Source organism: Mandrillus leucophaeus, unplaced genomic scaffold (assembly GCF_000951045.1).
Source record: "Mandrillus leucophaeus isolate KB7577 unplaced genomic scaffold, Mleu.le_1.0 Scaffold298, whole genome shotgun sequence".
NCBI classification, from domain to species: Eukaryota; Metazoa; Chordata; class Mammalia; order Primates; family Cercopithecidae; genus Mandrillus; species Mandrillus leucophaeus.
Window position 1 is genome coordinate 3,257,556 of NW_012103120.1, and position 23,485 is coordinate 3,281,040.

The window sequence follows — 23,485 nt, forward strand, 5'->3', positions numbered from 1 at the left end:
GCTGAAGTTATACTTTACATACTTTAACTTCCTTATATATACATTATCCAATTAACATTCTAACCACATTTTCATATACAAGTGGGACCATAAACATTCTCTAATAAGACTACACTAGCACAGAGTAATTTTACCCATGTATATATATTCATTTGAAACCTGTTTCCCAAAATGAAATCGCTCATTTAAAAGCAAACAACTGGTTAGAATTAATGTCTCTAGATACTGGGTCATGGGGCCTAGAAATCATGTAAGAGTATATTGCTTTGGTTGAATATAATTAAATTCATCTTAACTGGCAGCATACTGAGCATATCAATGAACAATGAAAATCTAGTACATCTGAGTTAATCCTGCGCTAATTTCAACTATGAGTGTACATTAAAGCAATGGCAAGGCCTAATGGTATATATGGTAAGGGCAGATATTCATTTTGTCTTTATATAGGGTTATGCTCATAAAAATTTGTTTCTATTACTCTAGAGGATGTTTCTAAGAATTAAAAACAAAAAACAAACCATATTGGCTGCTGATCAATGAGACTGTGGGTTGGCAACCATCCTAAGGAAGAACAGAAACCCAAGGGAACAGATGTCTACAAAGGACTGTAATGTGTAGGCCTAGTGAAGAACAAAGAAATAAACTGTGAGCATGCTGATAAGGATCCCAAATTATTTTTAGGACAGGAGAGATTTTTTAGGTGTAAGATCTTAAAGAATATAAAACATGTCGGATCTTAAGTTTAAATCACTTTTTTAAAAAAAACTTTGTGACATTAAATGTCAAGATCAAATTTTTTTTTTTTGAGACGGAGTCTCACTCTGTCGCCCAGGCTGGAGTACAGTGGCGTGATCTCAGCTCACTGCAAGCTCCGCCTCCCAGGTTCACGCCATTCTCCTGCCTCAGCCTCCCGAGTAGCTGGGACTACAAGCGCCCACCACCATGCCCGGCTAATTATTTTGTATTTTTAGTAGAGGCGGGGTTTCACTGTGTTAGCCAGGATGGTCTCGATCTCCTGACCTCATGATCCGCCTGCCTCAGCCTCCCAAAGTGCTGGGATTACAGGCGTGAGCCACTGCACCCGGCCCAAATTTTTAAAGATATAGAATACGGAGAACTGCAAAATAAAAAGAGGAAGCAGATATATGCTTGATGAGGGAAAAATACGTTAATGATCTCTCATCTAAAAGACTCTTTTCCTTATTATCATAATGACTAAATTGCCTGTCCATAAACCCACTGGAATATTCATGTAGGTTACTGACATTATGCCAATGAAGTCAAAATGTACTTTATTGCAAAAATATAAAAGTTTTAAAATTGCGTATGATATTTTATACCATTTCACCAATAGGCCAAGGCCAGCACATAACTTATCAAGCTAGAAAACTTTAAAACAAAAATGATTAAAATGTTACTGTGTATAACGAGTTATAAAAAAAAAAAATGTGATGCCATGCTGTGTAGCATGTTTAATTGCCAAGTGCCCTCTTACATGGGGATAGTCACTAATATCTCAGTCTGAGTAAGTAAAACACATATAGCCTATGATAACATCCTTTAATTATCTTCTTAAACACAGATACTTTCTATATATTACAATCATTTTAATAAACCTTTCGGTCATAATTTTGTGGAGTACAAAGTCATTTTATCAGTATGTTGATTTTTTTCTGAACTACTCTTTAGGAAGTGATGTTAAAGCCTATTGACTATTAAATCACTACTGTTTATTGATACGTTGTAAATGTAAAAAAAGGAAAAAACCTGAAATCACAGAAAATGCTTGGCATCTACACAAACACATTCTCAGTGGACTAACCACTACTGTGTAATTTTGTCACTATAGGTCTTGCTCCATACTTTTGCTTCATGCAGTGGGTTCAACAATATCCATGTTTGTTCCAAACAGGGCAACTAATTGTTCTTCATAGGTAGCGATGTTCCTTTTCATAATTTCCATGCAAGGTCCCAGAAGCCTTTCAAATGCTTGCACATCCATTGCTAAGAAAAGAGAAGATTTTTTTTTAATAACATTCTTTGCAAATCAGGAGAATTTCTAAGTCATTACAATTATTTCTAAGTCATATACAATACATTCCATATATATCAATAATGCAATGATATTTTAGGTAAATACTATAAAATACAAGAAAAAGCATAATGATAAAAATGTTCCACTTGAAAAAGGAAGCAGCCAGGGCCACACTCTGCAGTCCCTTGGCAATATGATGAGCAATGCTAAGTTGGTGGGAGGTTCCTGGTCCAAGCTGAGAAAAGAATGAGGGACTATCATGGAAAGACCTTAGAATTTTAAAAAATAAATGTGCTGTCTCCACCTTAGCAATGTGTACTCCTCAAAGATGGCACAGGAGTGTTTTCTATCCTGTGTTCCCTTCTCAGGTTTTAAAATGCCATGTTGTGAAGGCCAGGTGTTAACTTTTGTAATTTTTGCTCCCCATACAAATTTGGATCCCTATGCAATCCAAAAATGGCAGCTGACATAATGCTTCTGTTTACTTCTATAAGTACATGCTAGATATCATCAAGAATAGGGTGAATGGGCATTATGGCACTGCTAGTAGCATGTAAATTAGTACAAATAAAAGTAATCTGGCAAATATGTGTCAAAAGTTAATTTTTTAAAAGCCCACTCCTGAAAACCATTTCTAAGGAAAACTCCTATAATACAGAAAAGCCTTCTATGCACAAAAAAATTGGTCCCCACCAAAACGTTGGAGCCAAAACCTTCAAAGTATTTACCAGTGAGGAATGATTAATTTATCATGTATTATTTACCTAAAAGAATTTTAAAATTTGGTGTAACAGAATAAGAACATTCCTAAGCATAGTGAACTTTAAAAGTTGTCTGGAAAACTGTTTAACAACTGGAAGCCCACACAAATAAAAAGGACAAGAAGAAATTACAATAGCAGAAATCACTGAGTGGCAGTGGTATGTATTTTCCTACATTTTCTGTATCTCAGGTTTTCTTTGATGTGAATGTAATAATCTATTATTGAAAAAAATTAACAGAATTTCACTCACCTCACCTTTACTCTTTCTAATAGCTCTACTTAGGGAAATTACCTGTCAGTTTCTAATTGTCTTCTCTTCCGTCCAAATTCAACACTTGATTAATATTATACTTATTTAAAACCTTTTAAAGAATGACTTCTCTAAGAAGTTAATTCTAAGGATCCTTGCAAATCTTGAAAACATTAAAACTAAGTTTATTCTATTGAATTATGGATGAAAAGCACAGAGAGGGTAATTACTGTGGGATCAATTTTCTTAAAATATTCACCATATTGCCACCTCCTGAACTATATTTTCTTATCAAAGTAAGTGATTTCTCAGATATACAATCTCAGATATACAGAGATGTCTGCACCTGAAGACGGCATTTCTGCCAAGCTACTCTGGTAAAATAGTAATAACGACTGAACAGCAAAGAACATTTGACTGTGCTTTGACAAACGTGAACCTTTGTTTCCCAGTACTCTAATGAGTAAGGATTCTCCCAGCATCTCAGCATTCCCCGCAGATCTTAATAATGGACTTTATAAAAATAGTACCTTAGCCTTCTCTTTTGAGGAACATAGTACATGTTGCTTATTTGAGAGATTCCATATAAAACGTGGTACTTGGAATTCTTATTTTAATGACAAATATGAGATGTTATTTCATATATACACAAACGAGCAAAATGTACCTGGATGTAAAAATTTCAAAGAAAAAATGGCTTCCACAAATTAATTTTGTAAGGCAACGAGTCCTAATCTTGTTACCTTTTGTGGGGACCACAAAACCTGTGAACCCAATAAAATGATTCATTCAACATGAATACATAAAATGCAGACATAAGTTCAACCAGGAGAAGCACGCTCACTGTTGCAATCCCTACCTAAACATTTGACAGTCCCGATGGCGTGCGCAGAAGCTGCTCGAGGTTTGTTAGTTACCAGGGCAAGCTCTCCAAAGTACTGTCCCCGCGAACATCGAGCGATTTCTACCGCACCATTCTCTTCCACTTCTGATTTACCCTGACAAGGCAATTAAAAAGATGAGCTTTTCCTCGGCTTATGAAAAATAAAATTAACCTCAGTCTAAACATCAAAAAGTAAATCTGTTGTGTTCCTTGCTAACAGTATGTAGGCTTTGAGGACTTACAATGCTTACCTTTCTTTTCATAGTAATTTTCACTTCTCCAGATTCTACAATGAAAAAAGAATCAGCCGAATCTCCCTATCAGAATAACAAAAATAGACGGTGAAAATGCAAATTAACTGACAACAATCTTGTTACCTTTCATATCCCTAAAATTGATCCAACCCCAAAGTACAGATATTAACCTGAAAAGTGAAATCCCATGGGAACAGGCTATCTCAGTTTCTAAATCAAGAGGTTTTTTTTTTTTTTTGAGACAGAGTCTCGCTCTGTCGCCCAGGCTGAAGCAAGCTCCATCTCTCAGGTTCACACCATTCTCCTGCCTCAGCCTCCCGAGTAGCTGAGACTACAGGCACCCGCCACCACACTCGGCTACTTTATTTGTATTTTTAGTAGAGACGGGGTTTCACTGTGTTAGCCAGGACAGTCTCAATCTCTTCACTTCGTGATCTGCCCGCCTCGGCCTCCCAAAGTGCTGAGATTACAGGCGTGAGCTACCGCGCCCGGCCCTAAATCAAGAGGTTTTGATGGACAATTATGTAGTAATGATTTCATTTGTAGAATTATTTGAAATAATACTCTTTTCCCCCCGAGATGGAGTCTTGCTCTGTCACCCAGGCTGGAGTGCAGTGGTGTAATCTCAGCTCACTGCAGCCTCCACCTCCTGGATTCGGGTGACTCTCCTGCCTCACCCTCCCAAGTAGCTGGGATGACAAGCGTGTGCTACCACACCCAGCTAATTTTTTTCCCCTTTTTAAAAAATTTTACTTTAAATTCCAGGATACATGTGCAGAACATGCAGCTCTGTTACACAGGTATACATGTGCCATGGCGGTTTGCTGTACCTATCAACCTGTCATTTGGTTTTAAGGCCAGCCCCGCATGAATTAGGTATCTGTCCTAATACTCTCCCTACCTTCACTCCCCACCCCGTGACAGACCACAGTGTGTGATGTTCCCCTCCCTGTTTCCATGTGTTCTCATTGCTCAGCTGCCACCTGTGAGTGAGAACATTCAGTGTCTGGTTTTCTATTCCTGTGTTAGTTTGCTGAGAATGATGGCTTCCATTTTCATGCATGTCCCTGCAAAGGATCACATTCCTTTTTATGGCTGCACAGTATTCCATGGTGTATATGTACCACATTTTCTTTATCCAGCCTATCACTGATGGGCATTTGGGTTGGTTCCATATCTTTGCTATTGTAAATAGTGCTGCAATAAACATACGTGTGCATGTGTCTTTATAGCACAATGATTTATATTCCTTTGGGTATATACCCAGTAATGGGATTTGTGGGTCAAATGGTATTTCTGCCATCAAAAAGTGGGCAAAGGATATGAATAGACACTTCTCAAATGAAGACATTTATGTGGCCAAAAAACATATGAAAAAAAGCTCAACATCACTGATCATTAGAGAAATGCAAATCAAAGCCATAATGAGATACCATCTCACACCAGTCAGAATGGCAATTATTAAAAAGTCAAGCAACAATAGATGCTGGTGAGGCTGTGGAGAAATAGGAACGCTTTTGCACTGTTGGTGGGAATGCAGATTGGTTCAACCATTTTGCAGGACAGTGTGGCAATTCCTCAGGGATCTAGAACCCCTATTTATTTATTTATTTATTTTGTATTTTTATTAGAGATGGGGTTTCACCATGTTGGTCAGGTTGGTCTCGAACTCCTGACCTCAATGTGATCCACCTGCCTCAGCCTCCCAAAGTGCCGGGATTACAGGCGTAAGCCACTGTGCTTGGCCCTGAAATAATATATTCTCTACCACCGTATTTCTGCTAAAAACCAAGAAAATGTGACAAATAACACTGGGGTAAGAATTTCACCCAAATTTCAGCCTAGATAACAGCATACATAGTTGGAAATGGCAACACTGCTGTGTATGCCAGCAGCATCCCCTTAGTTGGCAGAAACATATCTGCAGATCCTGAGCTCCTTAGGAAGTGCCAAGACGTGCACCCTGCGTCATCCTAACATTGCAAGCATTGGCGTGGTGACCCAAGATAACCCGTCAACTTGCAAAGAGCAGAAAGCACCCAGATGGAGCCAGAAGCAGCAGATGTGGGCCTTGACATTTTCACTACAGTCAACTGAGGACCAAACTCTGACATGCTAGCCTACTGACATTCCATTTCAAGGCACTGGAAGGACTTCTAAAAGAGAAGTGTTGCTATTTCTACCCATATATCTGTTCTTTCTTGTTTCTGTTTCTTAATGAACTCTGCCTTGACCTCCAGTGATGCAGTCTGAATTAAACAATACAACATGGAAGATAATAATACAGACACTGACTTTTCTAAGCCTCTCAAAGTGATTCTGGAGAAATTTAAAATATTTCAAAATTCTTTAATACAAATTCAAGAAGTTTAGCATCTGATTCTATCACAAAAATAAATGTTGAATTTAGATTTTTAGAATACAGTGTGTGTATATGTATATTTATAAATGCTTAAAAGACAACAAATATGTAAAAATATCCTTAATAAACCCTAAGTATAGCATATGTCCTTTCCCTTATTTTTATATCAGGTTTTCATAAAAGCTTCATATTAAGTTTTTGAGTGTTCTGAATCATACTAAGTCTATTAACTGCTGAGTAATTTTTAACTATTTTTAAAGCATGCCCTAAGAACTGATGAAAACTGAATACGGTCTGTGAATTATGCCAATGTCATTTTCCTAGTTTTGATATTGTTATTAATAGTGATGCAAGATGCATTAGGAGAAACTGGGTGAAGAGTACACGGGACCTCTCAAAACTATTTTTGCGACTTCCTGTGAATCTATAATTATTTCAAAATAAAAACCTTTAAAAATCATTTAAAACATGCTCTGTGCTTTCTAATTTACCAATTTATATAGTAGAACTTTAACTTTATTTGACTCCATTTCTTCCCAATCCCTGACTGCTGTAACACACACACACACGCAGCAATGGGAGAGGGGTGCTGATTGAAAGATTTACTTATGCATTTGTCTTCTAAAATAATTATCTTTTTCTCAATCTCAAAGACCTTGAATCTTGTTTCCCATATAAAGGAAGAGACTGCATTTCAGATAAAGAGCACAAAATAGTATAAGGCTGTGATACAAAAATTACAGTATCTATTAAAAATCCATTTTAATCATTTGCTCAGTGCTTCACAAATATAACTAGGAAACAAGGTACTATCATCTGCATGCTTCACCTATGAACAGTCTTCACAAATTCTACTTTTAGTAGCCCTACTCCAAGCCAGGTATCTAATATTATTGGTTCCAGCTGGGATCTGAGAAAAGTATTAGGGATTATATAGCATGTTGACCCACATGTAGTGCTTGGAAGCCAAAACATTATATGTTGCAGTGTGTTCCCTTCTTGGTGACTTTTATCAAGGAGCAGCCTCAGGAAGTTTCATCATGAAATGATCACGCAAAACTCTACAGAATTTTCCAGTGTACTTTCTGGGTCCTCACGGAAGATTCACCTGTTTTTTCCTCTTATAAATGACTACAATGATGCAGAAAATCATTTGATGGTTTAATACATATTCATTAAGAGTTAATTACATAAAAATATTCAATAGCGTAGTAACTATAAATGAAACCATTTTTAACAGGTTATTTGGTAGAAGTAATATTTATTTAACCCATCACTGCATACTAGTTTTAGAAACATGAAAAGTTTATCAAGATCTACAACTACACAAACCTTTTGGAAAATAACCCTAAACTGAATTAGATTTCAAAATATCATACCTGAGCAATGATTTGTTCTCCATCGTTGTATACTTTGGTGCCTATCACATCTACTACTTTCAGGCGTTCAGAAAACTACAAAGAAAGAAAGACAATATTAAATAGAAACAAATTAACTGGGTAAGCTGATCTATTTAAGAAGTAAAAAACTGGTAGCCTACAGGACAAATAAATTGAGCAGTGTGTAGGTTGTTATGTGTTTGTTGTATTATCAGTCAGCATTTTAAAATAAATTTTTCATAAAAATTGGATCTCCAGCTTCTCTTGAAAAATCAGCATCACATAACCCACATTTCCACATGGCAACAATAACACTATGGTGGGATAGCAGCTGTTTCTTTAATGAAATACATGTTCTCCAATCTGCCAAAGTCCCTTCCTGGCTTGGTTTTCTTCTCTGTGTTACCTGCCTAGCTTTGAAGGCACTGGATTTCCAATCCCTGACCTACTTTTATTTAAAGAAATATGCTGCTGGAAAAGATCAGCTGTCTACCACGCACTACGTGATATGGACAAAACTTCTACCAGGCGTAAGCTGATAATCCAACAGAGACATTCAAAAGGAGAAGCACAGCTGTTTTGACACTTGCCATTTTACAAGACGTTGTGGGTACATAATGCCTGTCTTTAATTACTCTCAAAATATTTCAAATATGACAGTGAAATAGAAAAGCATTTAATTTAATGATAAAGTATGGAAAATGAAGCTGAATTTTTAGAGTAACAACAACCTATTCTCTCTCGTTAAGTCTCTACCTTCAAAGATAAAAACCTAAGAGCTGTTCTCATTGAGACGACATCTGGGCTAAGAAATGAAGGAGCCCTGCGGCCGTGTAGGAAGGCATTCCACACAGACAGCAAGTATGAAGACCCTGAAGTGGGTGTGGGACAGGTGTGTTTGAGAAGTGGCAAGAAGCTGATGTGTCTACAGAGAGATGATGAATGTGGAGCAGTAGGAAATGAGGTTGGGGAAAATGGGCAGGGGAATGGGACAGACTGTGCAGAGCCTTAGAGGCCATGTGAGGAGGAGCTTAAACAGAGCAGGGCCACAACCAGGGATTTTAGAAGATTATTCTGCAATTAACCAGGCAAAAGGTGATGGTGGTTCAGATAAGTCAGTGCTAACTCGAAGGTTTCTGGCCTGAGACACTGGAAGGATATGTTACCATCTGCAGGGATAGAGAAAAGGAGTAGATTTGGGACATACTAGGTCTGAGAGGTCTATTAGACATCTGAGAGGAGATCTTGTATTTGCGGTTGGATAAGTAAGTCTGACCTTCAAGGGAAGGGCCTTGCCCAGTGACACCAATTTTAAGAAGCATCAATATATGGACAGTACAGATGGTCCCTGACTTACAATGGCTCAATTAATGATTTTTCAACCTTACAGTTGTTTGAAAGCGATAGAAACTATACTTCTAATTTTGAGTTTCAATCTTCTCCCAGGTGATATGCAGTACAATGCCAGGCAGACAGCCACAACACCCAGCCAGCCTCACCACAATGAGATGAACCCATGCTCTCCAGTGCACTGTGCTGCCAGGTGACTGTTCCCAACTATAGGCTGATGTGAGTGTCCTAAGCATAGGCTGAGCTAGAATGTTCCATAGTTTACGTGTATTAAATACATTTTCTATTTATGATATTTTCAACTCACAATAGGTTTATTCATAAGATAACCCCAGTGTAAGTCAAGGGACATCTGTATTTAAGGCCATGGGATCTGACATGTTCACCAAGTGAGTAAGTGTATCCTGAAAAGAGAAGAGGCCAAGGACAGAGGCCTGGAATGCCAGTTTTAAGAGGAGAAGAAAAGAGGAATAAACAGCAAAGACGACTGAGAGGAAGAGGCCAGAGAGGACATCTATCTAGAGAACGCCTCCCTGTAAAGTTACAACTAGTGGCTCTTGCCTACATCTATGTGATTGTATGACGTCTGCTATTAGATAAAGACCACATATACATGTGCTATAGATGCGGGCTAGGAATGCAATTATACAAAACAACTTTCAAATAACAAAACAAATGCAATTATAGATAGCAGAAGAAACAATGAGTTATAAAAACTAGCATTACCACTTAATCTCTTCAAATAAAAACATGGATAAATTTTTTTTATTCAAGGAAATTTTTCTATAGAACTAAATATTCCTAGCAAAACACAAACTTTTAAAGCAAAATAAAATAAAAGTATAAACATGCACTTACCTCCAAAGATTTAAGGAATGGCAGTGACTCAATAAAGCTTTCATACATTTTTCTCTTTTTGGCATTGTTTTTCACAATTATTCTCCTGAAGGTTACCCTGTCCTAAAGGCAGAATATCAAATAAAAGACAGTTAAAAGGTAAATTTTATGGGGGAAAAGCTATACAAATAGTTTTATTTTATTCCCTACAAGAAGCAATGATTGAAGATTCTGAAATAAAAGATTAACATCAGCATATTTTTAATGCAACTCATTTCATATTTTTATTTCATCAAGCACAAAATATAATACAGAACCCCATAAAATACTGTTTCCATTTTTTTTTTTTAAGGAAGTATGTTTACTTTCATACATAACAGAAATCTGACCAACATGTTGGGCTCTGCCCACAAGGAGGCGCTATCACAGCATTTTTTAAAATATATACTAGCACTGTGTTCTTTTACTCTGTGTTATGTACTCTATGTTCTTTTTCATATCCACATTATGTCAAAATTTTCTTTTTAAAAATGTGGAGATATGCCCAAAGAAATGATAAATGCTTAAAGTGATGGCTACTCCATTTACCCTGATGTCATCATTATGCATTGTATGCTGTTATCAAAATACCTTATGTACCCTGTACATATATACACATACTAGGTATCCATAAAAAAATTTTTTTTAATGTGAAGGCACAGAGAAATTACAACTATGTTTTTGAGTAAGATCTAATTCCAGTGTTTACCATGTTCACAGTCTAAAATGTTCCTGTTTATGTTTATACTACATGCCCTCAAAAATGCAGAACTCGGTTGAAGAACTAGTAAAAATTTTAAGGATACAGCTCAAAAAATTATTTTCCTAAAAATTTTATTTTAAATAATCTCTCATAAAATATTTTAATTCTTTAATAAAAGCCTCAATAATTATGTTAGCTTGGCATTCATTAATAAACAATTATACCATTTTAATAAAGTAAAAATTGGGATATATTATTTAATAAATTACTATGCAAACAATTTAATATTTTTTAGTTTTATTTTTAATTTTTGTGGGTACATAGTAGGTGTATATTTATGGGGTACATGAGATATTTTGATACAGGCATGCAACGTGAAATACGCACATCATAGAGAATGGGGTATCCGACCCCTCAAGCATTTATCCTTTGAGTTACAAACAATCCAATTACACTTATTTTAAAAATATACAATTTTATTATGTGCTACCAAATACTAGGTCTTATTCATTCTTTCTTATGCCACCATAGTAAGGCTGAATTTAAACGAACTAGTGCAATAGAGAAAAAGGCCAGTATAGATGAAAGTCTCTAGGTGCGATGGGCTGCAACTCAATGTTTCTATCATTCTAAAATCCCTCTGTTGAAATCCTGATCACCCAGGATAGTATTAGGTGGTGGAGTCTTTGGGAGATGGTTAGGTCATGAGGGTGGAGCACTCATGAATCGGATTAATGTCCTTATAAAAGAGATTCTAATGAGCTCCCTTGCCCCTTCCACCACGTGAGAACACAAGTAGAGGATGTTGTCTGTTAAACAGGAAAACAAGCCCTCCCCAGACCCGAATCTTCTGGTGCCTTGATCTTGGACTTCCCAGTGTTCAGACGATGAGAAATAAATGTTTGTTGCTTAAGCCTCCCATTCTGTAACAGTTTGTCACAGCGGCCCAAAAGGACTAGGACACTAGTAAATTAAACATCTTGTTTCCCAATTTGGTATTGGCTGTAATTTGGACTTGTTTTACTCCTAATACTTCTTTTAAAAGAAAATTTTACGATAATTAGCACAAATATTGAAATTATTTCCAAGCCTAGCTCTGCATCAGAATAAGCTAGAGTACTAAAAAATATTTCTGAGACACCAGACTTGAATGACTCAAGATCTCTGCATGTAGGGCTCAATAATGTGTATTTCATAAATGCTCCCAAAGTGATTCTAATATATAATCAGGTTTGGAAATCAGGTATAACACCATTTTTATGGACAGAGTTTACTGCAAAACAGAGAAGACTCAAAATAGCTTAATGGTTTAGAAACTAATCATAATCAGTTATATCTCTCAGAAAGAATTTACCATTAGTAACCTATCTCTTCACACCCAGTGTGACATATAAAGTCCAGAATTTCAAATACTTTCATCCTGAAGCCATTTCAACAATCCCCCTTCCAAATCATCAGTACAGTCACATAGATCATGTTACCCCTAAGGCTAACAGTGACCAAATATTATTTACAGAGTGAGGCTATACTGCAATGGACTTTTCTCTTGGGCTTTTTTTGCTTATCTTTACACTTACATTTATAAGGCAGACCTCCAGTCTGTTGACCTTAAAAGAAAAATTTCTTTTCTACTCGACTCTCCCTGAGAAGGAGTTATTATAGTCAAGTCGCCCTTAAAAAGCAGGCTTGAAATACTAAGTAATTATGTTAATTATCCTAACATTTTTAGAAAGCTATTATACATCAGGAGGATCATGACAAACTGCCCACTTTTATAAAATTTAGTAACATGTATAGACAACTAAAAATCTCTGAAAATGCTTAATCCTTCTTAGGAACTTAAGTAGTACGTGGACTAGGAAATTCTGGGTCTTTTATACCCAATTAAGGTTTCTACAAGGGGTAAAAACTATCAGTATTCAAAAAGGCCAACCTATAAAATCGTTGATCTTATTCTGAAGATGTGCAAGGAGGCAATTTCCTCACTGTGTGACAATCTGAATCTGAATGGCAACCCCACTGGAATGACTACATTTGAAAAGTAAACCTTCCTCAATAAAACAGGTCACGGCAGATGCTAGATTTATCCCACTGCTTTAATGACAGGCAAACAAACACTTCTGTGGGTGAAGGACTGTTCTGGTTTGGAGTTTTTTCTTTGCTGGCTCTGGGTATGCAAATCGCTGACAGTTCTTAAAACACTTCAGATGATGAGTTTCCTGCTCCCTGAGACAACTCAGCTTTTCTTCTAAACCTTAAAAAAGTGACTCATCACATTTTTAAATAAGTATATAATAACTGGTTCTAATTAAAAGAAATGTAAAATGTCTTGTCTCTTTGATCAAGAGATATTTTTATCAGCTGAATCGACTTCAGAGTCAAATGCTGAACTGTGACTAAATAATGTGTGACTTCTGTAATGCTATATACAGTCGTCCTTGGAAATGAGACTGTTAACAAACTTCACATTTACTTCAACCTCTTCTCTTTCCACAAAAGGATTTGAGAGAAATAACCCAATAAATGCATGTCAAAACTAGTGGGTGAGCTATTTTCAACAATTTTAAAAGAAAATACATATATTGTAAACATTTCCCTAAATCGATGCTGTTTAAAGTTTGGCCTGACATCAGGCAGTACTGCCACCTCCTGGGAGCTGATGAGAAATGCAAAAATCACAGGCCTCACCCCAGAACCACTGAATCAGAATCCACATTTTAACTGGATTCCCAGGTGATTTGGAAGCACATTAAAGTTGGAGAATCACTACCTTAAATACAATCTTCCAGAAGCAGCTTTAGTAGTGCCTAATAATTTGCATCCTATCATATGTGAAAATACTGCCCGAATATATCTTTAAAACAGCTTTTAAGTCTTGCAGGAATACCACATTAAGAAATATATTTAAAAGTACTAATGCCCAGGTCCCAGTGCTGAAGATTCTGATAAATTTGCCTGTGGTGGGATCTAGGTAAAAGGATTTTTAAAAAATACTCCAGGTAATTCTGATGTGGGGCACATTAGCACAGCGACCAAGCATTTTTTCCCTACACATCTGCTTTTAAATGCAGAGCAGTTACCAATAAATTTATAGCACCAAGAGCATCCTTTTATACTGATTTCTCAAACTCCAAATTTCTGATGCAGTAGGTCAGAATCAGTGGGTGGGGCCCCAGAATGGGCATTTCTAAAAAGTTTCCAAGTGATACAGCTGCCAGTGTTCACAGGACCACACTCTGGGAGCCACCAATTTATCAGATTATAATACTTACTTCAGAAAGCTATCTGAGAAAAAGTACTGAAGGTTGTGTTTGTATGGCTCGTTATTTTCTAAGAGTGGGTAAGACAGGAGCATTCTGAATCTGAGTGTCTTTCCTGGGCCACCAGGTCCCAAGATCCCGACTGGACTGGAGGAGTGGGGGCAATGACACGAGGATCTGAGTGCAGTCTTAGTGCCCTACAGTTCAGCATTCAGTGGCTGCTTAATAAATTACCTGATGACTGATGATCTTTAAATTAAAATACTACATGTGGCAATGTGTAACACTGTCATAGCAATTGCTACAAATCATAACATTCAGGTCAAATAAATATTTTACTCACCAAACCCCACAGAGCACCAGGAGAGGTAGCAGTGATTGTAGCTGCTCTGGGTGTATTGTACATTAAGGCCAGTTCGCCGAAACTCCCACGATTATCATAGTTACCAACACATCTTCCGACACCATCACATTTCACATAAATATCATATGTGCCTCTGTTGGACATATGTAGATTGGAGGTTAATTCAAATAAAATCTCATTAAAATAAAACATTATTTCAGAAAAGAGCCCTGTGAAATAAAATCGTATTTCCAGCCTGTTTATCCCCTCCGATGACAAGTAATAAAGGGGAATCCATCTGTGCCATCTGTTCCAGACCATGTGCCTGCTGGGAAAAATGGAACTAACCAATAAAAATTTGGAATAACAAATGATAAAACTATAACTAAAGACTATAACCAAATAGTATATGCATAAAAAACCACCTGGAGAGGCCAGGCCTCACGCCTGTAATCACAGCACTTTGGGGGGCCGAGGCGGGCAGATCACCTGAGGTTAGGAGTTTGAGACCAGCCTGGCCAACATGGTGAAACCCTGTCTCTACTGAAAATATAAAATATTAGCCAGGTGTGATGGTGGGATCCCATAATCCCAGCTACTCGGGAGGCTGACGCAGAAGAATCGCTTGAACCCGGGAGGTGGAGGTTGCAGTGAGCCGAGATTGTGCCACTGCACTTCAGCCTGGGCGTCAAGAGCGAAACTCCATTTCAAAAAAAAAAAAAAAAAAATCATCTGAAGAGGCTGGGTGTGATGGCTTACTTACACCTGTAATTCCAGCAATTTGGAATTCCAAGGTGGGAGGATCACTTTAGCCCAGGAGTTCAAGACTAGCCTGGGCAACATCGCAAGATTCGATCTCTACAAAAAAATTAGCCTTAATAAATGAAAGAAAATCATCTGAAGAAACATTTATCAAACCACTGACTATAGTTATCTAAGAGCACAAGAATAGTGAGGGATTCTAGGCACATTGGCTATTTAAGAGTTTCTGTTTGTAACATGAACATATTATTACTTTTGTGATCAGAAGAAAGTAACTTTTTAAGAAGAATCTAGCTATAGCAATTTGGTTAGCCACTACTCTACAAAACTTACTAGTGTCCTTTATAATCTATGGCAGAGGTTGGCAAACTATAGCCCACAAACTGGCTATCTGCTTTTGTAAATAAAGTTTCACTGCAATTATAAACACTCTTGTTTGTTTATGTGTTATCTATGGCTGGTTTTATGCTACAACTGCAGAGCTGAGTTGTTGTAACAGAGAACATATCGGCCTGCAACGCCAAAAGTATTTACTCTCTGGCCCTTTACTTTAGATCAACCCCCATTCTAAAGTTAAAAAGTAGAAATTCAGACTAGATATCTAACTCTAGTCTTTTCACAGTTTTTTGGTGCTTATCTTTTAACTGGGGTTCTTTTTCTAGGCAAATAAGGTTCAGTTTGCATGTCACTGCACTTCGTATTACCCAGACCCTATATTCATGTAAACTGCATTCTTCGTGTGGATGACTGACTTTCCACATACTGTATTTTATCAGAGAACATGCTTTCAAGGCTTGCACCTATGAGGGCAGACAGAAAAAATTCTTTGGCTTATATTCTGTTGATTAAACCCTAACAAAGACAAAGGGTGGGGCTGTGTTGCTAAAAAAAAAAAAAGTGGCTTTTAACATTAGAAAATTATTATGCCCAGGCCTGGTACCTCATGCCTCTAATTCCAATGCTTTGGGAGGCCAAGATGGGAGGATCATTTGAAGCCAGGAGTTCAAGACCAGACTGGGCAACATAGCAAGACTCTGTCTCTACAAAAAACTGAAAAATTAGTCAAGCATGGTGGCACATGCCTGTACTCCTAGCTACTTGGCAGGCTGAGGCAAGAGGATCGCTTAGGCCCAGGAGTTCAAGGCTGCAGTGAGCTGCAACTGCACCACTACACTCCAGCCTAGGTAAGAAAGTGAGACACTCTCTCCCTGTCCCTCCAAAAAAGAAAGAAAAGGATTATTAATAATAAAGAAGCAATAAGAGCAGAAACATGATAGACAATAGATATTATTACTAAGGAAGAAAATAATTGGTTTCACGGCCAGACCACAGTGGCTCATGCCTGTAATCTCAGCACTTTGGGAGGCTGAGGTGGGCAGATCACAAGGTCTGGAGTTTGAGACCAGCCTGGCCAACATGGTAAAACCCCACCTCTACTAAAAATACAAAAAAACTAGCCGGGCGTGGTGGCAGCCACCTGTAATCCCAGCTACCTAGGAGGCTGAGGCAGGAGATTTGCTTGAACCCAGGAGGGCGGAGGTTGCAGTGAGCCGAGACCACACCACTGCACTTCAGCCTGGGCAACAGAGCAGATTCCATTTCAAAAAAAAAGGAAAAGAATTGGTTTTCAATGTAATTCATGGATAGAATGACTGTTTTGAGGGAAACTACTAGAATTTGTCCCATGGATAATCATTTTTCAAGTACAGGTTGAGTTTCCCTCATCCAAAATTTTCAGAATCAGAAGTGTTATAGATTTTAGACATTTTCAGATTTTAGAATATTTGCATATACAGAATGAGGTTATCTTGGGAATGAGACCTAAGTCTAAATACAAAATTAATTTATGTTTCATATATACCTTATACATACAGTCTGAGGATAATTTTATTTAATATTTTAAGTAATTTTGTGCATGAAACCAAATTTGTGTACACTGAACCATCAGAAAGAAAAGGTGTCATTATCTCAGTCACCCATGTGAACAATCTGTGGTTGGTTCAGCATTACCATCATTCCTGACTCTCAATTTATATGCTACCAATAAGCCATCATTTTTTACTTGTATTCACACGTAAGTACTCAACAGTAAAAAATATGACATACCATTAATACAATAAAAAATAATGTGTTTGGGGTAACTAAGCAGCACAGCAGCATCCCCAGAGTACCTGCACCGGCTGCCAAACAAGAGCAACCACAAACAATGGCAGGCCTGCAGTCTCCACCTACAATGCTGTGTTCTGATTAAAGTTACTGTACGTCATACACTAACCCCTTCGGGGATGCTGAATAAGCTGTTGTGTGCCTGCATTTTGACTGTGAACCATCACATGAGGTCAGGTGTGGAATTTCCACTTGTGCCATCATGTTGGCGCTCAAAATGCTTTGGAGTTTGGAGCATTTCAGATTTTCAGACTAGCAATGCTATAGATTAAACTCCTCAATTTACTAAACTATTTACACTTTTGCACTGAAACTGTTCTCTACACTCACTACTTTGAATAGGGTAAAACACAGCAAAATGTGCTGAGGAAAAGTAAAATGAGCTACCAGTACAGTTGAAATCACATCAGTCTAAAGTCTGTTAAAATACCGCAGGCTAGGCCGGGCACACTGACTTACACCTGTAATCCCACCACTTTGGGAGGCCAAGACAGGCAGATCACCTGAGGTCAGGAGTTCAAGACCAGCCCGGCCAACATGGTGATACCTCGTCTCTACTGAAAATACAAAAATTAGCTGGGTGTGGTGGCAGGCACCTGTAGTCCCAGCTACTACGCAGGCTGAGGCATGAGAATCGCTTGAAACTGGGAAGCAGAGGTTGCAGTGGGCCGAGGTCACACCACTGTACTCTAACCTGGGCAACAGAGCAAGACTGTGCAAAAAAGAAAAAAAAAACCTTGGGCTGTTTTTTTCACACAGATTTCTTCTCTGATAATGTGAGGCCTCAGGCAGGGCAGAGCCCCAGAAAGAGAATGAACAGGGCAAGAGACCTGGCTGTGGAGTTGGCTCTACCCCAGTCATTTGGGTGATCTGAACCAAGTGCTGTTACTTCTGTATGCCTGCATGTTTTCATCTATCAAATGGGTGACTAGGATCTAACTGAAAAGGGAATAGACTATATACAAGTGTAAGGCAGTTTTGAAAGTCAAAAATCCCCACTAAATGATTAAGATCGTAGAGGGTTAGGGTTTCTCATACACTTCTACAATTAAACACACTTAGGTGCATTTCTGAGGTGTTGCACCGATGAAAGCTATTCATGATATAAAAATCATTATTTTGATTCACATATAGATAACTGGTTTATTCTACTCTAAAATCTTGGCTAATGCTTCAGTCATAGGTCACCAGGCATTAGGGATGAGGGAATGGGACAATCAGTGAAAACTCTTGATTTAAAGAGCATGAGCGACTGATGCATGAAAGATACCACCCACAGAGCCAAAATAATGAAATGAGGCTTCAGGAGACCAAAGAGGTCATTTTCACCAAGACCTCTGAGGTGAACACAACTCGACCCAGAGAGAAAACATAATCCAGTGAGTCAGGCTGGGAGAGGACCTGCGTTCCACACAGAAGGGGAGGGGTCAGGGATGCGAACACTCATCATTGTTTTACAAAAGTGAAGAAATAAGGAGTCAGCTCAGGCTGCGCTGCTGTCAGATTTTAGGATTCATCTATTGCATAAGGCACATTGTTCTATGATGAGGTAAAGCACAACTTAAATTTCTTGAAAATAGATTTTCAACATAAACGTAAGATTTCTTTAAATAATTATGGAGTTTTTAAGACAAATATAATAATATATAATTCTTGGAAGGATGCACAAACTACTCACTATACAGACTGGATGATGTTGAAGCAGCAGGAAGACAGACTTACTTTTCACCTTATGCCCCTGTGAAGTATTTGCATTTTCTATTTTTATTTATTTATCTATTTATTTATTATTTGAGACGGAGTTTCACTCTTGTTGCCCAGACCGTAGTGCAAATGGCGCAATCTCGGCTCACTGCAACCTCCACCTCCCGGGTTCAAGCAATTCTCCTGCCTCACTCAGCCTCCCAAGTAGCTGGGATTATAGGTGTGTACCACCATATTGGGCTAATTTTTCTTGTATTTAGTAGAGACGGGGTTTCACCATGTTGATCAGGCTAGTCTTGAACTCCTGACCTCAAGTGATCCACCGGCCTCATCCTCCCAAAGTTCTGAGATTACAGGTGTGAGCCACTGCACCCATCCAATTCTGAATTTTTTAAACCATGAGCATGTTTTACATAGTTAAAAAAAAAAAAAACTTTTAAGAAATACCAATTGAAGTCTACTGTGAATTAACATCTTAGATGCCATATTATACTGCTGTTCTTACTGTAATAGGCATCTAGTACATACTAATGCCATCACACATCTCTCAATTAGAATTTGGCAAATGAAGATGCTCACGTTAAATGACTGACATTTACAGATTAGACTAACCAAAAGCCATCAGTTCCTCTATAACCTATGCCTCTTTTCATGATCCACTGTGGCTTCACTGCATGTACTCACAACAGGTTTACAGTGCCTACTATGTAGTAATTAGAGTAGTGGCAATAACAACTATCCTGTATTAACCTGTCAGTTGCCATAATTATGGTTGAGATTTTACACAAAAGGTTCTTTAAATTTCAATAGTAAGGCTGGACAAAACTTACCTATCAATTACATAAAAGTTGTCACCATCGTCACCTTGATCAATTACATGCTCCCCATCTTTGACCAATTTTTCAAACATGGCATCTAATACTTGAGACATCTGCTCCTATTTTTAAAAAAGATGGGATACAATCTTTACGTTTATCTAGGACATGTTTTCTTAAGTAACCATAATTATATTTCTGTGAACAAGTCCAAAGAAATGGAAATATCATAACTACCATTAAATGTTGTCAGAAAAATACATAGTAGTCTTTCTTACCACATACAAATAATTATATTACAAATATATAAAAATGATTATATACTTTCATATTCAGTATTTGAATGAAAGTAATTATAATTAGTCTGTTTCAGAATATTTGCAACTATCATCACTTTAAAATGAAAATTTAACCACCAAACCACCACATACCTTGTGAAATATAATCTTAGCAACTAAAAGGATCAGGTTAGTAAGGAATTATTTCAAATTTCTTTTAAAGATACCCATTTTTAAAAACTTCCTTAGTCATCACTAAAATCTGTGTACAGATAACCTAAATACTTGGTGAATTTAGATCCTGATTCCAATCTTCTTTTTGGTTTAGCACCAAAATAAAAACAGAACAAAATAGAAAAACAACAAAGCGAACCAAAAATGACTGTGGCAAATAATATGTCACTATTCACTGTCACTAAGGTTGGCTTCAAGCTGCAACCACTGGGCTCACTAGGGCAGATTTGTCAGAAACATCCAAAATATTATTCAACAACTAATTAAACTATGTAAAATGTTTATTCTGCCAAAGTGTGATTGACAAGGCTCAAGGATAAACTTCAAACTAATAAGAATAAACTAGGAGGTGAAAGAAATCTTTAATCAGAACAAATACCAGAATAATTCAAAGAACTTCGAAAAGACAGAATAAATGGATATGAGGAAATAATACAATATAATGGAAATCTAAAGACTTAGAGGGTTATTTGTTCTGCTACTTATTAGCTCTGAGCCCTTGGTCAGGTCACTCCTTATAGGTATACAAAAGGTGTAATGCTAACTGCCCATGCCAAAATCAATTACTATTATACATGAATTAAGGAGCTGAAGATAGATTCAAAGCGGAAAAAACATGCAAGTGGAAAACACAGGTTGAAGAAACAAGATATTCTGGATAGAGAGGATAACAGATCACATGTGATTCTCTTCCTTTTGAGACCACATGAAAATGTTACAAGGCATATGAAGATATGAATCTACAATGGTATAGAGTACAGGAAGGGAAAACTGATGGATGAGAGAGTTTCAGGGCGAAGGTAAGTAATATGTGGCAGAGAGAGCTGCCCCAAGTAGCACAGGTGAGACTGCAGTGTGGAGGGGCCAATATGCCTTGTGGAGCACCAGGAGGCTCCCAAGTGGGTAACACCTGGCTCTGCCGGCGTGGGACTGAGACACAAAGCTAAAAACAAGCGGACTGATTTAAAGTCCTGCAGAGATTAGTTGACACCTTCCTTCAAAATCCCTCTACCCTAATACAGAATGCCTAGCAGCCAAATGTGGACTCTCAACTCTTCCCAGACAAAAGATCAGAGAGAAACTAAACAAATTAGAACTAGAACAGATATGGTGAACACTGGTGCTCTAGAACAAAAACCTTCACTTGGTAGGACTTAGGGGTTCCCCAATGTAACAGCTGGCTCCCTGTCAGCTCAAGCTAAACAGTGCACTGGTTGACAGACCTGCCCTACTTACCCAGAGCTCTAAATCAGCTTTATGTTGCTCCCCTGGTAGCCCACAAGACTAAGATAAACAGCAAAATGACAATACATGAAATAGATATTTCAGGAATCATAGAGAGCTTTTGCAGAGACATTTAAGATGATATATCCATGAGACCAAAAAACAAAATAGGATAGTTAGGAAAAGAGCAAATCAGAGAAAAATGTGTAGCTTGGAAATCAAAAATATGATGGTCTTTTTTTTTTTTTTTTCCTCCTTTAAAACAGATTTTTTTTTGGCAGGGTGCAGTGGCTCATGGCTACAATCCCAGCACTTTGGGAGGCCAAGGCAGGCAGATTGCTTCAGCCCAGGAGTTTGAGACCAGCCTGGACGACACGGCAAAACCCTGTCTCTACCAAAACAAATAGCTGGGCACGGTGGTGCATGCCTGTAGTCTCAGCTACTCGGGAGGCCGAGGTCGGAGGACTGCTTGAGTCTGGGAAGTTGAGGCTTCAGTGAGCTGTGATTACACCACTGAGTTCCAGCCTGGGCAACAGAGTGAGACTCTGTCTCAAAAAAATGAGCAGTCTCAGCTACTCAGGAGAGGCCGAGATTGGAGGACTGCTTGAGCCTGGGAGGTTGAGGCTGCAGTGAGCTGTGATTGCTCCACTGCACTCCAGCCTGGGCAATAGAGTGAGACTCTGTCTCAAAAGTAAAAAATAAAAAATAAAATAGACTTTTTAAAAGCAGTTTTAAGCTCATAGGAACATTAAGCAGAAAGTACAGACATACTCCACATATCCTCTGCCCCCTACACATGGCACATACTCCCCCATGATAAACATCCTCCACCAGAGTGGCAAGTTTGTTACAAGTGATGAATCTACACTGACATCATTATCATTCGAAGTCCATAGTTTATATTAGGATTTGCTCTTGGTGTTGTACATTCTATGCGTTTGACAAATGTATAAAGACATGTATCCACCATTACAATTTCTTTAAAGGTAAATAAAAGAGTAAGAAGATAAATTACCAAACACCTCAAAAAAAAAAGTCAATAAAGAGATGAAAAGAAAGGAGTGTCAGAGACAGTAACAGAGAAAACAAAAAGGAGGAAATATAAACAATACAGGATGAATTTTGTAGACCCAAAGGACACAGGTTTTCAGACCAAAAGGGCACACTCAAGTACCCAGCACAATCAATGACCATAAATCCCCACACTAGGATGAAAGAATGTGTTTTTAGAACACTAAAGATAAAAGATCTGCAAAGCTTCCAGAAAAGAGAAAGGGGGATTCTTAGAAACATGAAAAGTTACTCAACTTCTCTCAAAATGAAGAGAAATCCAAATTCAAATCGAAATGAGATGCCACTTTTCACTCGCCAGATTCAAAAAGATACAAATGTTAGAATATCACACTGTGTTGGAGACCGTGTGGGAAAAGAGGCATTCTCACACAGACTTCTGGTGAGAAGGTAAAATGGAACAAACTCTAAAAAAGCAATTTGTCAAAATTTAATAAAATTTCAGATATGCATAATCTTCTACCTCACTGTTCCTTTTCTAGGAAGTTATTATATAGCTATTTATAAAATGCATCACCATTTTTCTTTGCATCACAATAGCAGAAGACTGGAAACAAACTAATAGTTTATCAACAGGGCACTGGATAAATAAACTGTCATAGATTCATTCACCAAAAAGCTCTGCTGCTGTAGGCATATAGGGATTTTCAGACACCTTTCTTTCAAAGGAGTCACTGGCAGCAAGAGAACACTAAAAGAAGGGTAATCAAGAAATGTGAAAACCTGCAATGGGGGAATTTCAGAAAATAAGGCATTTAGGTGACAGAAAAGAA

At 37.8% G+C, this 23,485-nt stretch overlaps 1 protein-coding gene across 1 annotated transcript in view; it reads right to left on the bottom strand.

Moving 5' to 3' along the window:
- Positions 1 to 1,093: 1,093 nt before the first annotated feature.
- The window catches only part of PRKAR2B (protein kinase, cAMP-dependent, regulatory, type II, beta), a 113,216-nt gene continuing 90,824 nt past the window's right edge, over positions 1,094 to 23,485 (bottom strand). The window contains exons 6-12 of the mRNA XM_011986389.1: positions 19,921 to 20,027; positions 14,459 to 14,612; positions 10,135 to 10,236; positions 7,927 to 8,001; positions 4,183 to 4,248; positions 3,908 to 4,046; positions 1,094 to 2,004 (exon numbers count right to left, since the gene is read on the bottom strand). Of these exons, the coding sequence (XP_011841779.1) occupies positions 1,871 to 2,004; positions 3,908 to 4,046; positions 4,183 to 4,248; positions 7,927 to 8,001; positions 10,135 to 10,236; positions 14,459 to 14,612; positions 19,921 to 20,027 (777 nt within the window). The 3' untranslated portion in view covers positions 1,094 to 1,870. The remainder of the gene's footprint in view (positions 2,005 to 3,907; positions 4,047 to 4,182; positions 4,249 to 7,926; positions 8,002 to 10,134; positions 10,237 to 14,458; positions 14,613 to 19,920; positions 20,028 to 23,485) is intronic.